Source organism: Mauremys mutica, chromosome 1 (genome assembly GCF_020497125.1).
Source record: "Mauremys mutica isolate MM-2020 ecotype Southern chromosome 1, ASM2049712v1, whole genome shotgun sequence".
Classification (NCBI taxonomy): domain Eukaryota; kingdom Metazoa; phylum Chordata; order Testudines; family Geoemydidae; genus Mauremys; species Mauremys mutica.
In genome coordinates, this window is record NC_059072.1 from 352,998,914 (window position 1) to 353,014,752 (window position 15,839).

Consider the following 15,839-nt stretch of genomic DNA (forward strand, 5'->3'; position numbering starts at 1 on the left):
TAGTCAGTGGGTTTCCTGCTCCGACAGTAGCGGGAAACTGGAAAAGCAGCCCTTGTCTAGCTCCTCTTACAATTTAAAAACCCCTTCCAAATAAAAGTTGTGTGCAGTTACAGAAAAAGAAATAATAACCCAAATATTTTGTCTCAGTGTAATGGACTGTGGGCACATACACATATAGCCACAGGTCTCTTAGCCAGGATCAAACCCAGGCTCTTCAGCACCAAAAGCACAATCCTCGACAACCTGCTAAAGTAAAACTCTTTGCTGAGAAGGGACATGACTGTAGGGCCACTGTGGCAGCCCACCAGGGGACGTCATGCACTATTCCAGTATAACACAAACTCCCCCAGATAATTATTGACCAACTTCACAACTTAGGGCCTCTGCACTCTACCATAACATTATTTAATAATTATAACTATAACTACAATAATAATCATCAAATCATTCTAGCAAAGTTTCATTAATCATAGCATATTATAAATGTAATTTCAGTTTCTGACAAGGGAGGGAGATTATAAGGCAATTTATAATAGACACTTCTATAGTTTCTAGGCCTGAAGTCAAACAAACGACAATGTACATTGATCCTCTAGCAGTGACTCCACTCCATCAAGCTCAAGAATGGCACACACCATAAAACTTAAAATCACATAAAGAAAAGCGTGTCTTAGCAAAAATTGACTCACCCTGCAACTTTGATTAGTACTGGCACACCTACTCTGACCAACTTCCATCTGAAATTCTAAGTGTTATAAGGAATGGCCAGAATAGATTTGTCAAGAACAAAACCATGCCAAGCCAACTTAATTTCCTGCTTTGACAGGGTTACTGGTCTACTGGATGGGGGAAGCATTAGACATGATATATTTTGATTTTAGTGTGGCTTTTGTCACAGCCCTACATGACGTTCTCATAAGCAAACTAGGGAAATATGTACAAAATAGGTTTAAAGACTGTACTCAAAGAGTAGCTATTAATGGCTTACTGTCAAACTGGGAGAGTGTATCTAATAGGGTTTGATGGGGATCAGTCCTATATCCGGTACTATTTAATATTTTCATTAATGATTTGGACAATGCAGTGAAAAGTATGCTTATACAATATGTGGATGACACCAACCTGGGAGAGGCTGCTAGTACTGTGGAAGAAACGATTAAAATTCAAAACAACCCTGACAAATTAGAGAATTGATCTGAAATCAGCAAGATGAAATTCAATAAAGACAGGTATAAAGTACTACTCTTAGGAAGGAAAAATCAAATGCACAAACACAAAATGGGGAAAAATTGACTAGATGCCAGTACTATTGATAAGGATCTGGAGTTATAATGGATCTCAAATTGAATAGAATGACAACAATGTCATGTAGTTGAAAAAAGATGGCTATAATTCTGGGGTGTATTAACAGGTATATCATATGTAGGGCATGGGAGGTAATTGACACACACTATTTGGCACTGGTGAGGCCTCAGCTGGAGGCTTGTGCCCAGTTCTGGGTTCCCCACTTTAGGAAAGACATGGAAAGAGACTCCAGAGGAGAGCAACAAAAATAGTAAAAGGTTTAGAAAACCTGACCTATGGAGAAAGGTTAAAAACCTGGGCATGTTTAGTTTTGAGAAAAGACAACTGAGGGGAGACCTGATAACAATTTTCAAATATGTTAAAGGCTGTTATAAAGAGTATAGTGACCAGCTGGCCTCCATGTCTACTGAACATAGGACAAGAAGTAATGGGCGAAATCTGCAGCATGGGAGATTTAGGTTAGATATCAGAAAAAAACTTTCTAACAATAAGGGTAGTTACATTCTGGAATAAACTTCCCAGGGAAGCTGTGCAATCCTCGTCATTGGAGGTTTGTAAGAACAGGCTGGAGAAACACCTGTCAGAGACGGTCTAGGTTTACTTGACCCTTCCTCAGCACATGGGACTGGACTTGACCTTGCATGGCTCCTTTCAGCCTTATATTTCTGTGATTCTAGTAGTTTAAATCCTATGTTAAAAACACTACTTGTATAATTGAAGACTCTTCTGTGCAAACAGTCAACAGCTTCCTGGAACCCTCACTCATGTGAGTATTCCCACTGAAGTTAATAGTGCTACACAGGCAGTGGTGAGCTGGAGCTGGTTCGCACCTGTTCGCAGGAACCGGTTGTTAAATTTAGAAGGCCTTTTAGAACCGGTTGTTCTGGGACAACCAGTTCTATAAGGGCTTTATTTAACAAAAGCTCCGGGACTCTGCCTGGCCCCAGCTCACTTCCCCCTCATCTCCTGAATGCTCTGCCCCCCTTCTCCTCCCCCTCCCCTGCTTCCCGCAAATCAGATGTTCGCGGGAAACCTGAAACAAGCAGCAGGCACGAAGGTAAGCTGGGGCACAGGAGGAGGGGAGGTGCAGCCAGCTCAGCGGCTCCCTCCAGCCCAGCTCCTGGACCCAGGCCAGTGGCGGTCCTGGTCCCACGGCTCCGGCCTGGCCCGGGCCCCCACGGCGCTGGTGCTGGTCCTGGCCGAGCGGCTCCAGGCAGCACAGTAAGGGGGCAGGGAGCAGGTGTTGGAAGAGGGCAGGGGAATTTGAGGGGTCGTGAGGGGTGGATAGGGGTGGGGCGGTCAGAGGGCAGGGAACAGGGGGATTGAATGGGGGCAAGGGTCCTTGGGGGGGCAGTCAGGAAGGAGCAGGAGTTGGATGGAGTGACGGGGGGCAGTCAGGGGCAGGGATTCCAGGGGTGGTTAGGGGACAGGGAGAAAGGGTGGTTGGATGGGGCAGGGGTCCTGGGGGGCAATCAGGAATGAGAGGAGGGGTTGGATGGGGCGGCAGGGGGTAGTCAGGGGACAGGAAAGGGGGGTGGATGGGGCAGGGGTCCCGGGGAGGCATCACGGAACGTGGGGGGGTGGATGGGGCAGGAGTCCCGGGGAGGGGGGTGGCCATGACCCCCTCATGAGGTGAGGAGGAGGGAACCTGTTAATATTTTGGCAGCTCATCACTGTACACAGGGGAGTGAGATTATCCATGTGAGGGCAGGCTGCACAACTGACACCATATTTGATTTATATGAGAATGAAAATTACACTAGAGAGAATCTTAAGACTTGTTACAAAATATTCAGTACTGAACTAATGGCAGAAGTAGCGCCAAAGAAAGAAAACAGAAACAGATGTCTTGGTGGAAAATCCAGGGAACCTGGCATTTCAATGACATAAAGCATTCATTTCAAGCAATAATAGGCCAAAAGATAACAGACCTTAAAATCCCATCATTCTGATTACCACTCTTATTTTTCTTCTATTTGGAGTCCATCTACCATTTTATCCACTAATGCTACAAACAAATGTTTTATGTGAATGAAAATGTAAATACATGTGGAAATGTGAAGCTATTAATGTTAAGAAGGATAAATATCTGTATAATTTAAATTATAATATTTTCTGCCCATGTGTGTTAAAAAAAGAAAAAGCTGAAAAAGCAAATGCTATGTTAAGGTTGAAAAATCAAACTCTCTAGCGGTACGACTGGAATTAAATGAGTTAAGACTGCTTTCACAATTTAAACTCAGCCTTATTACATATATGTAGTATTTTCAAGTCCTATTTTCTTGGTCAGTATACAGCCTCGTATTTTTTTAAACCTTAGCATTACAGCAATGGTAGATGTTTGCCTTAAAAGTGGGGGGGATGGGGTGGGGGGAGAATCCCCCTCAAACAAGAATGCAGAAATAATCCTGGGTTATTCAGCCGGGAAACACATAAGGGTTTTCAACAGACCTTGGAAGTTCCCTGCACAGCAGCAATCTGGCTTGCACCAACATTTTAGATGTCTGAGCCAGACTTTTGTAATATTAGGTATTTTTAAATAAGGAAACTACACAGCGCAAGCACAATTACAATTTTAAAATCCATCAGTTGAATCCTGCAAAGTGATCGCTGTAAGAGTCTGCTGACATGCTATCCCGCCAATATGAATAGGACTCCAGAGTCAAACACTTCTCATGGAAAACACCCTCTTCATAAACCAGGCAGCCGATAACTGACTGATTATGACTGTGACAGTATCACACACACAGAAAGGTCTGTGGCCCCAGACCTGTAATGAGCTCCTGTGCCCACAGAGAGACCCACTGCAGGACTGGAGCCTCAGACCAGCCCCGCCGGACGTAACAGTTTCATAATTCTTTAGTTAATATCTTCAAGGCAACTTGAAAAATGTCCTCAAACTCCACCAACTTAATTTTTCTGTGAGAATGCACATTTAGTTTCTCTGCTTTAATATCCTTAGGCTGCCATAAAACAAAAAAAGTCCTCTAAATCCATATTCAGAAAAAGGTTTGAAATATCCTGGCAAAGGCACCAGCCCTTTCCTTGAATGACTTATACCAGATATTTCTGTCTCTGTTTCCAAATAAAGATTCACTCCATTCTGACTCTACCTCATGGGCAACCTATTTAAAATCCAAGCGCTAGTGTGATTCAAATATTGCATCACTGAACTATGCTCAAATTCATACTGTAACCAAGTAAATAATCTTCCTTTTTTATTTTCATCTACATTCCTAGGGACCTTGTTATGTTTTTGTAAGTCTGATTTTACCACCATTTTCCATTCAAGGTTTTCTGTCCTTGCTGGGGTCTTTGCCCTGCACATAGAAAGGTCATTTCAGAACCTAATTAGCTGACGTAAATTTGCCTTGCTCCCTGAATTCTTTACAATTTATCTCAAAACCCTCTTAAAGAGGAAGCTTAGTTCTTAAATCCTTTTACCATTAACTTTGCTAGTGAAAACAAAGACACAAACAGGTGAATGCACATGGTTTGAGAAGAAATTAACTAACCTACAATTACATGCTAAATACCCCTGAACTATTCCGTGTAAGAGGAACCTTCAGAACATCAATTTTAACAGTACTTTTATTATTTTTCCTTTTCAAAACATGTTTTTTGTCCCCTGAAGTTCCATTGTTCAGCTTCCAGTCAGTGTGATGCCAATGCCGTGCAGTCACAACTACTAGGAAAGCACCTGGAGCAATGGATTCGGTGTTGAGGGCAAAAGTAGGTGACTCGTTTTTATATTGTAACGTAAAATAAAACCTCACAGCAACTGGGACACAATCAGTGGGACTTTTTAGAATGTAAAAGGTACACAGAGGGTCATTTTGTCTTAATGCTGCTATCTGAAGCATTCAGCATGCAGTTGTATAGGGATAACTTATTTAGAGGAGAGAATTTTCTGGAATTCTCCTTTCACAAAGGTCAAGTTACCAACTTTATACAATTTGCACCTCAATATTTAAAAAATAGTGCCTGGTCAAATGCCAGGTAGGCAGTTTATAAAATGTTTCAGATAGTTTAAGAGCAGAGCTAGGAGATCTATATTGAAAGTGTATGAATGTGGAGATTTAAAGACACAGAAAGCATTAAAATGAGAGACAAGTGGACGCTTTGTCAAAACCATCTGTTTGCTAGAGAGCATGAAATCTCTGTTGCTTTCTAAGGCAGGAAGATAAATGTGTATTTATGAGCTCTATCACCCCAACATTGCTAGAATATGAAGTCACTCTTAAAATGATATTACTGATGAGACTATCATTCATGGAGAATCTGTACACTACTGTTTCAACTCTGAAAGACCAAAAATCCCTTGAGCTGCAGTATGTCCAGTAGAACAAGCATAAATTTAACAGGATATGTACATTGATTTTTAAGAAATCAAACATGACTGGAAACGGGGAAATGTCCTTTACGTGTTATTTACACCACAGGATACCCCACAGGCTGCCTCTTAACTGTGCAGTCACCCTGCTTTGCCTTACCCATATGAGTACCCCAATGAAGTCAATGAGAATATTTGTGAGCAAGACTTATCCCTTGATGTGCAATTCCACTGATTGTTGATCACTTTGCTCTGCTCCATGAAAAAACAGCCCCTGCCAATCTCACACCTTGGAAAGAGTCAACACATCCTACCCACTACATAAGAGAGAAGGAAGCATAAATGCAGGAAGACACTTAATAGACAATTACATAATCTTACCTCTACACATCCAGCAGTGCATCTGGAGGGATGGAGATATGGCACTTTGATTTTGAAGGTGCCCATATACTGTGTGTTAACAAGAAAGTACAGGTTCACAATGTAAGCACAGTGCTTATTCTTTGCATTAATATGAAGCTAAATGAGTTCCTTGATATGTTTTTCAGTAAAATAAAGATACTTTTTATAGACTCCTAGCAAAATCAGTAGAATACTTGTTGGTAAACATCTTAATTAATAACTCAGGCTACATCCAAGTCTCTTTTATTTTTATTTTCAAATAACCACTTCCTCCCTCTCAGATACAAACACCAGTCTTTAGCAGAGCTGAACAGATCAATTTGAGGATCCCACATTTCTTCCATCATCTAGAGTAACTTGATGTTAGCACAGTATACCCTGGCTACTAATTACATAGCCATTATAATGAACATATCTGGATTCCTTGTTGAGGATACAATCAATGCAAAGATGACAGTTTTAGACCTATCCAAGAAACATTTTCATCAATTCAGAAAGAAGCTCAGTTACTTAGAGAACAGTCAGCCAGAATGACCAATGTGTTACAGAATCTTTACTAGACAGTGCAACAGGTGATGTGGGGGAGAAGAGACCCTACACTAGGTCATCCCCAACGGGGCTTCAAACCAGACATCAGTGTGGCTGTTCAGCATAAGATTAGCTAGCTCCTGATCATCCCTAAAACACCAGTGGAGTTTTAAATGTCAGCTATAGTAAGTATTGCACATCATGCCACTAATTTGGACTCCAGAGCACGAATGACATCAATAATTCTTATCACTCACATAACACTTTTTTCAAAGCACGTTACAAATACTATTTGCTCAGTGCTTACACAGCCCCTGTCAGGTAGGTAAGTATTGTCCACATTTCTGAGATGGAGAAACTGAGAGATTAAAAATGACAGTGAGAGTCAGCGGTAGAGCCACAGACAGAATCTGAATATTCCTGACTCCTATCCCCACAATCAGTCCAGTAGAGAACACTGCCTCTTGCTATTCCCTCAGACCATTCGTTGTCATTTATTAAGTCACAACTGTATGCTCAGTGCTGTACAAGACCAAGATACTTAATCAAATTCAAAGCAAAGGTTTTTTAATTTTATATTAAAGTATCAGACTAGAACACTGTATATACAAAACAAAATTGGACTGTCAACAATTTATCACAGAAATTTTCATTCTGAATTGTTGGGCCAACTTTTTTTGTATGCGACAGGACTTGCTTCAATACCTTCTAATAACCCTATTCCCTCTATGATGTCTCCTACAAGCAAGGTAAACATTATATAAGTATTCCCATTAAAATTCCAAAATGTTTAATCTAATCTGTCCACAAAAACGAATTTGACGTTTGTGTGATATTCTACAGACAGCCCTGTCAGAATATATTGATTTGGTATAGAGATGCAAGGGATTGAGCACTGGTCTGCTAAACCTAGGGTTGCGAGTTCAATCCTCGAGGGGGCCATTTAGGGATTTGGGGATTGGTCCTGCTTTGAGCAGGGGGTTGGACTAGATGATCTCCTGAGGTCCCTTCCAACCCTGATAGTCTATGATTCTATGTAACAGAGATGCCTGACATTGTCTCTGAACCACATTCAGTCAAAGGATGAGAAAGAATATCTGTTGCATGGGTTCATCAAATTTGCTATGTATTCTGGCCAACTTACTACTTCCTGTCTGTTTTACGATGGACATTTCTATTGTGCTCTAAAAGCAAGCAAGGCCAAGGATCAAAATTCTTTTTCTAAAAGTATCTGCACAGCAGTGAAACTTAAGACAAATTATACTCATCTACAAGAGGAAAGATACATTACAAGAAAATAAATATTTTGACAAAATTAACACCACACTAATTTTAATAAATTCAAGGAGGAAATTTGGTAGAGCTCAAACTACCATGATTCTGGAATTTCCAATGGAAAAAAGGCATTCCCAGCAGCACTTCTCAGAAATCTGTATTACTTGTTTCTTCTCCTACCTGAAGCTTTTGCAAACATTCCTCAATGAGTAACTTTATTTTCCTATGGCACTGGTAGTGATGTGAGGTGCAGCAATCTAAACTATCCATCATGTAGTGCAAATATTTCAGATAAATAATTTAGGGGCAGGAAAGTGCTTCCTATGAGTGTTCACTGAATATTAAGCAAAACAAAAACAAAACCACTTCAGAGTGCCATTAGCTTCTCTTCTACACTAGAAAATGAAATTAAGATCAACTAAGTCAATTTTAATTGACCAATATTTCCCATAAATGTTCTAAAATGACATGCAAACTAATTAAACAATGAATTTTTAGACTCTAGTTCTTTTCCTCCCTGTCCCCACCCCCCAGTGATCTCTCTGAATTTCTGCTGGGACATTGACCCTTCCTTTCTCCAGGACCGCCCTCTAACAGGTCACCTATCTTCCCCATGCCCTCTCCCTTGTGATGTTGTCCTTCATTTTTGTTTTGCATCATCTCCTCCTCTTGTATTTTAGATTTTCTCCTGATGTATGAAACTGACTGCAGAACTGACAAAGAGGGCTTTTTGGAGAGAAAGATGTTATTCCTCCCTATTTGTTTCTACTGCAAACCTGATAGTCTGTTCCTAGCTGCCTGCTCCACTAATGGACTTGCACCATAAAAGACTCTGAAATACATAGTTTGGACACTTAAAACCATCTCTGAAAGCCTTAAAGGAGAATTGCTGATTTCCTGGAAATTATTAGGAAAATCTAAGGGGAGGGAGGGAGGAGTAGGATTTTGTGCCTAGAGCTGTAGAGAAGACAACATGTGAACAGACAGGAAAGCAAGGACATGCCAGCTGTCTATCTGTTAAAAGAGTGGCCTTCCAAAGCATAAACTGGTATTTAAAATTGAGCCTTTTGTAGAAACTCCAGGAAAACAGAAAGATCTAGGATTGTGCTGAATGCTTTGCTATAACAACACACATCACAGAATGCCTTTCTATATTAGCTAACTAGAATGGAAAAAAGAAATTTACCAATTGATCTTAATCTGCTCTAACCACAAAATGCCAAATTCCAAGAGTCACTTAAAACCAAACGTACCTGTATAGGCCATGTTCTTAGGGTTTCCATAGGGAGCCCCAGGTTGAACAGGGCTGTAAACAGGATTCATTGTGGAAGACTGAGAACTCTGGAGGAGAAAAGAAAAAAAAATTAAGAAGACAGTCTTATTTTTCTTCAACACTAGTCCTCTGTTGAAAGGTCGTTGCTTGTACTAGATGCTAGCGCTACCATGTTATTCTTCAAGACACACTAAGCAGCAAAGAAAAAGATTTACAATTAGGCATTATAACTAGACAGTGTATTTAATAATTCAAATTTCAGATCCTTCAATTAATAACCTTAAATTCTTCACCATTACATGTCCTCCCTACAAAGCATCTGGAGTGTAGCTTAAAATTAGTCTTACACATCCTAACCTTCCAAAGTGTTTTTCAAATTACTCCTGAGCAAAGGAAAAAAATCAGGATCCTGTTTCTACTGCACAATGGTACAGAAAGTAAAGTGTAAAACCTGCAGTAATTCAGTTGCCCCACTAGGGGGAGCTAATGTTTTTTGGGTAATGAAAAAAAACCCCAACGAACAACAAGCCTCTCAAAGATAAGTTGGTAAAAGAGCACTCCCTGCTGGTGATGCTAAGAGCTGCAGATACCCAAATTCTCAAGCAGTTTACAGAGTGCCTGTATGAACACAACAACCTTGTGCCTGCAAATTAATCTCCTTTGAAATCTCTTTTAAAAGACCAGCCTTAACACTGCTCCTTCACAGCACAGTGTACTAAGCTATTATTTATTGGACATCAGTGTGCGAGCAGTGCTATTTGAAATTGCCAAAGTCACTGCCCCAGACATAAAATGGCCAGTAAGATTTTTAATAGCATTTCTGCTCATTATCTCTCTAATAAAAATGATTAAAGGGAGCCAGGTTATCTTTTCCTAAGCTTTTATTTAGAGGAAAGCAAGGGACCTGGGAATTTGTGTCTAGTAACTGTCAGTTAAGCAACTGCTCAGTTAATTAGCTTAATGAAGCACATTCTCAATTTTGATTAATGGAAAAATCAGTCATTAAACTTTATTAGGCAACACATTTGTCTCCATAGCTATCTTGTGACAATTTCAAACATGGAGCCCACCACACTTACTTTAAACTGTCTTTTAAAAAAATCTATTATTTACACTTCATAAAATAAAACCATTCCTTTCAAACCAGTCTTTCCTGATTGATGTGCAATTTGTTAGATCATTAACTCCTTCAGTTTCACCTCAGGACAGTAAACAAGTCAAATGTTAAATGCTAGCAACAATTGGTTTGACAACAATTACTGCTTAATTAATTAGCCTTCCCTTCATTCCCAAGTTAGCTCACAATTCTGTAACAAAAGGAAGACCAGGGATGCCAAACATGCCAAAGGATAACGCTACAGAATCCAAATATATGTATTTACAACACTGACTGGAATAAGTCAAAGCCAAAGTGGCTTCAGAAATACACAATGGAAAATTTCTTTAAAAGATCAACAAGTAACATAATTGCAAAAACCTACTTATATGAAACGGATTCCTGGGGATTTGCCCAGAATGGTCAGGACAGAGTTTATGGTTCCCATAGTAATTGGCACTTGCACCTCTTGCTCTCAGCCAGCATTGTGTGTTACTATGGCTATGGTCTACATTTAAACCACTACAGCAGCACAGATGCAGCTGCACTACTGTAGCATTTCAGTGTAGACACTCACTACAGCGATGGAAGTAGTTCTCCTGTCACTGTAGTTAGTCTACCTCCGTGAGAGGCGGTAGCTAGATCAATGGAAGAATTCTTCCATCAACCTAGCGCTGTCTACACCAGGAGCTAGGTCAATTTAAATATGTCGCTCAGCTTTGTGGGTTTTTTTCCCACATCTAGGAGCAACACAGCTAGGTTGACCTAATTTTTTAGTGTAAACCTGACCTATATTATAGGGACACGGCAGCACTACTAGAGTTAAGGTTGCGTCATGACTTCTCTTTAAAAGTCAACCTTTCTAAAATCTCTAAAGCTGACAGGCTTAGTTGGATTTCTTTGAAATTTGCTTTGCCTCAGGAGGGTGCAGGGTAGGGTTAGTGACCCAATGTGGGGTCTTTTGAGCAGGGTTTGCGACGATATAAGCCCTGAAAAAATTGCCATTTTTCAAAAAGTTTCTAGGTGGGTTTCTTTCTTTCTTTCTCTTTCTTTCTTTCTTGCAGAGGAAACGATCAAACTATTTATATGATGCAGGTCAAGATGGTCCTGCATTTTATCAACGTTTTATCCAAGTTAGCATTTGGCACTTTAACTCTTGGGGGGATCCAAACTGAGAATGGTATTTAAGAAAATGTATTTTTTACCATGCACATGCACCAATAGAAAAAAATGGCTAGAGGAGTGCTTCCACACTTGGTGCTCTATCATCAACAGTGAGAACAGTGCACTGTGGGTAGCTATCCCACTGTGCTACTCACTACCTTCTGCAGCTAGGACTTGTGGGAAGGCAGAGTGGATCGCAGCACATCATGGATGCAGACTCAACATCTCATGATAACGTTTTTTTCATCCCACCATTCCATAGACTTCTGACTGCATTTTGCGAAATTTTTCAACAGCCCCTGTTTACCGTGTGCCCGCCATCTGTGTCTGAAAGGATGGATCCAGCACTGTTCTCTGCTGTTGTGGTCACTGGTATGAACACATCGCGTCTGGTTGTGCAATATATCATGAGCACCCAATCTGAAGAGGAAACAAGCACTGAGTGCTGGGATCACATTGTTATGCAGGTTTGGGACGATGAGCAGTGGCTACAGAACTTTCAGATTTGGAAAGCCACCTTCTGGAACTGTGTGCAGAGCTTGCCCCAGCACTGCAGCGCAAGGACACCAGAATGAGAGCTGCCCTCTCGGTGGAGAAGCATGTGGCTATCGCTGTGTGGAAGCTGGTGACTCTGGACTGCTAACGGCCGGTCACAAATCAGTTTGGAGTCGGGAAGTCAACCGTTGGGGCTGCATTAACTCAAGTGTGCTGGGCCATTAATCGCATCCTGCTACAAAGGACCATGACTCTTGGCAATGTGTGTGAAATAGTGGATGGCTTTGAGGAAATGGGATTCCCTAACTGCGGAGGGGTGACAGATGGAACACATATCCCAATTTTAGCACCCGACCATCTTGCGATGGAGTACGTCAATAGAAAGAGGTACTTCTCTATGGTGTGCTTGTGGATCACCATGAGCATTTCACTGACATCAACATGTGGTGGTCTGGAAAGGTGCATGAGGCACGCATCTTCAGGAACGCTGGGCTGTACAGACTAGAAGATTCCAATGCGGGATGTTGAAATGTCCATAGTGATCCTGGGAGACCCAGCCTACCCCTTATTCCCATGGCTCATGAAGCCTTACACAGGAAACCTGAACAGCAGCAAGGAGCGCTTCAACAGCAGGCTGAGCAGGTGCCGAATGACAGTGGAATGTGCCTTTAGCAGATTAAAGGCGTGCTGGTGCTGCCTTTATGGCAGGTTAGACCTAAATGAGGAAAACATTCCCATGGTCATAGCAGCCTGTTGCACGCTCCATAATATTTGTGAGGCTAAGGGTGAAAAGTTTCCCCAGGGGTGGAGCACTGAAGCAGATTGCCTGGCTGCTGTTTATGAGCAGCCAGATACCAGGGCTCTTAGAGGGGCACAACGGGGGAGATATTAGAATCAGGAAGGCTTTGAAGCAACATTTTGATAATGAGCACCAGGAATGTGTACTTCTATACAGCAATCTACCATGCTTCATTAAATTCAGTTACCTTGTTTTGCCTAAAAATTGTGATGATTCCTGAGTGGGATTTGTACTAAGCAAATGATTAAACTGCACCTATATATTAATACCCGCACCCAATACTACATGTAGGACACAAATGAAGGCTGGTTCTCTTTCACAGAGTTTGTTTTTATTAAACACCAATTAACACACGCAAAAGGCTTGGTGGGAAGGGAGATAACGCTGAAGGAGAGTGAAGGCTCTCAGAGCTGTGCATAAGCCCAGCTATCATTTTGGAAGCCATCCGAAGGGGTGGAGTGAACGAGATACTCAGACGTGCTGGGAAGTTTCACAGAATGCGTGGGAGGAGTTTGAGAGGGCATTGAAAACAGGTCTGTATTGGCTGCGGAGGGAGGGGTGAGAACACATCTGTTCCAACTGTAGCGTGATTAGGGACTTCAACATCTCTGTTGGTTCCTCCATCACTTTTATCATCCACTCATGGCCCTTCAGAATGCACTCCTCGCTCTCATTTCTGTCCTGCCTTTTCCTTTTCTCTCCACTACCTGAATTCTCTTTTCTCAGCCTCTGAGGATTGCAGCACCTCTCAGAACATGTCCTCCTTCTACGCTTTGGTTGCCTCCTTATCTGACAGAGGAACTCTGCCAGTGTGTAGGGGGTTCCCCTGAAGGCCACATCTACAGGAGCACAAGAAACAATTCACAGAAGCATGATGGTTAGTTCATGCACAGCATTCAATCATTACAGTAAAATACACCTCCTGTAACATACAAATCACTTTCTCAGTGACCCTTGGTAAGCACATATTTTGGTGAACACCCTAAACATGGTGAGTTAGGCCTGAGTGGGGGGTTGGCTTTCAAGATGGGGCAAGGGTGTATGTGATGTTTTCAGGGGATCAGTGAAGGCGACTATGGACAATATTGTAAATTTTACCACCATTTTTCACAGGCGGGGGTCATTGAAGCCGATATCTCACTCCTGAGGGCAAGCAAGGATGTAAGGGTGCATCTACTGCACACGTGTGGGCTCAGACCTGGTACTTATGTTGCTCGCCTGTGTGCCGCCTTGGTCCCTGCACAAGCAATTGCTGAGTCGCACAGAAATATTTCCTATGAGGGAAGGAACAAAGCAGCTCTGCCAAGGAACTTTCAGCAGAGGATTGGCGAGTACCTCCAGGAAAGTTTCCTAGAGCTCTCTCTGGAGGATTCCTGTGAAATCTTGGTGTGCATTAACACACTGTTCCGCTGCACTGCTTAGCTACACAGGGGAACATGGAGCACACACAAACACAGCTAGTCTTGTACATTTCTATCCCTTCACCCTCTTCTACAATACACAGAGCAAAGGACAGCTCTACCTCATATAACCGAGCAGCATCAACTAAAAAAGATCACTTACCAGGGCTCTCCGCTTCTGAATCATGTGCGCCAGAGACAGACTGCTTGACTGGCTAGATCCCTCCAAAGCGGAGAAGAGGTCCTGACTCGCCAATCACTGGACAACTCTGACGTGTGCTCCACATCCTCCTCCAATTCAATCTCCTTGTCCATGACTTTGTCCTCAGGGATAGATCCACTGTCTGCCACCTCCAGCCCCACCGAAGTATCCATGGGCTTTTGGCGGTGGAGGTGGGGTCACCGCCAAGGATGGGGTCTAGCTCCTTAGAGAAGTGGCAGGTCTTTCCCAAAAGCACCAGAGCGAGGGTTTGCCTCCCTTGCATTCTGGTATGCCTGCCTCAACTCCTTTATCTCTGCTCGGCACTGAACCGTGTCCCATTTGTTTCCCTCATTGCACAGGCCATGAGAAATCTGCCCATAGGTATTGAAGTTCCTACCTACGGCTGGAGCGCAGCTGGGACTGGACAGCCTCCTCTCCCCATATATTCAGCAGATCCAACAACTCAGCTGTGGTCAAAGTGGAAGAGCATTTGCTGCTGACACTGCTTGGTCAGCTGGGAAGATGTGACATGAGCAGAGCAAACAGGAAGTGGAATTTCAAAATTCCCCAGGACTTTAAGGGGAAAGTCCTATATACCTGGATGCAGAGCAGCGCACTTCAAACTGCTGACCAGCGCGGTCAGGATGGGCATCGTCAGACACCTACTGGAGGCCATTTACGACAACAAAACCAAGCGTCTACGCTGATACTTTGTCGATCTAATTTTGCCTCAAAAAGCTCTATGCCTCTCGTCGAGGTGGTTTTCTTCTGCCGGCAGGGCAGGAGAGTTTTGTCGGCAGGAGGAGCAGGGCAGTATGTATACCTCCTCTGCTTTGTCAATAAAAGGTGCCTTTTGCCAATAAAACTGTGTAGTGTAGACAAAGTTTAAGCTCCTCAGGGTAGGAACCATCATTATTGTGTTTGTTCAGGGCCGGCACAATACAGCAAATTTCAGTTGGGGCCTCTACGTGCGACCACAATATAAAATAGTAATAATTTAGCAAACCCAGTTTCAAGTAACTAGCACACTTTGGGTTGTATAAACAGTAAAAACAAGTAGAAGAAAATTTCTTTATTAGGTCCTCATGAAAGAAAAGTTCCTCTTTGGCATGGCTAAAATGATTGCACTCACATTATAGGTTTGAGCATGTTGCAGGAATAGAGATTTATAACTTCCTTCCCTGTTTGGTATGCAGGGCTTTTATTTCAAGATCATGTGATTGAGTGAATGTGAACTGCATTTCACATAAAAAAAAAATTTGCATCTAGTTTTAAATGTATTCAGGTTGGCTTCCAATACATTCCATGACACTGTATCATTCGCCTATATATTTCAAATTCATTATGGCATTTGCAAAGCTACAATGAAATAAGAATAAAACAGGACTAGCAAAATGAAACCTATTTCAGCACAGCATTTTGTGGTGCTTCCATGTGGCCATGAATACACAATAAAAAGACTACCAGAATTAATTGTCAACAGGCAAACAAAAGCCTGGCTCCACTACATGCATCTTCCACTGCTTTTCAGTTCCCATGGCACTGGCGCTTGGTTTCTTAGAAGCTG

At 42.1% G+C, this 15,839-nt stretch overlaps 1 protein-coding gene across 9 annotated transcripts in view; it reads right to left on the reverse strand.

Annotated features, from left to right (window-relative positions):
* The window catches only part of FAM168A (family with sequence similarity 168 member A), a 346,961-nt gene that overhangs the window by 184,164 nt on the left and 146,958 nt on the right, over nucleotides 1-15,839 (reverse strand). For 5 of the 9 annotated variants that reach the window (XM_045021970.1, XM_045021980.1, XM_045021994.1 and 2 more), the window contains one exon: nucleotides 9,097-9,184. In XM_045021970.1, the coding sequence (XP_044877905.1) occupies nucleotides 9,097-9,166 (70 nt within the window). In that variant the 5' untranslated portion in view covers nucleotides 9,167-9,184. Of the gene's footprint in view, nucleotides 1-6,019; nucleotides 6,089-9,096; nucleotides 9,185-15,839 lie in introns of all 9 variants that reach the window. The other 4 variants (XM_045021950.1, XM_045021941.1, XM_045021956.1 and 1 more) reach the window with 1 other exon arrangement.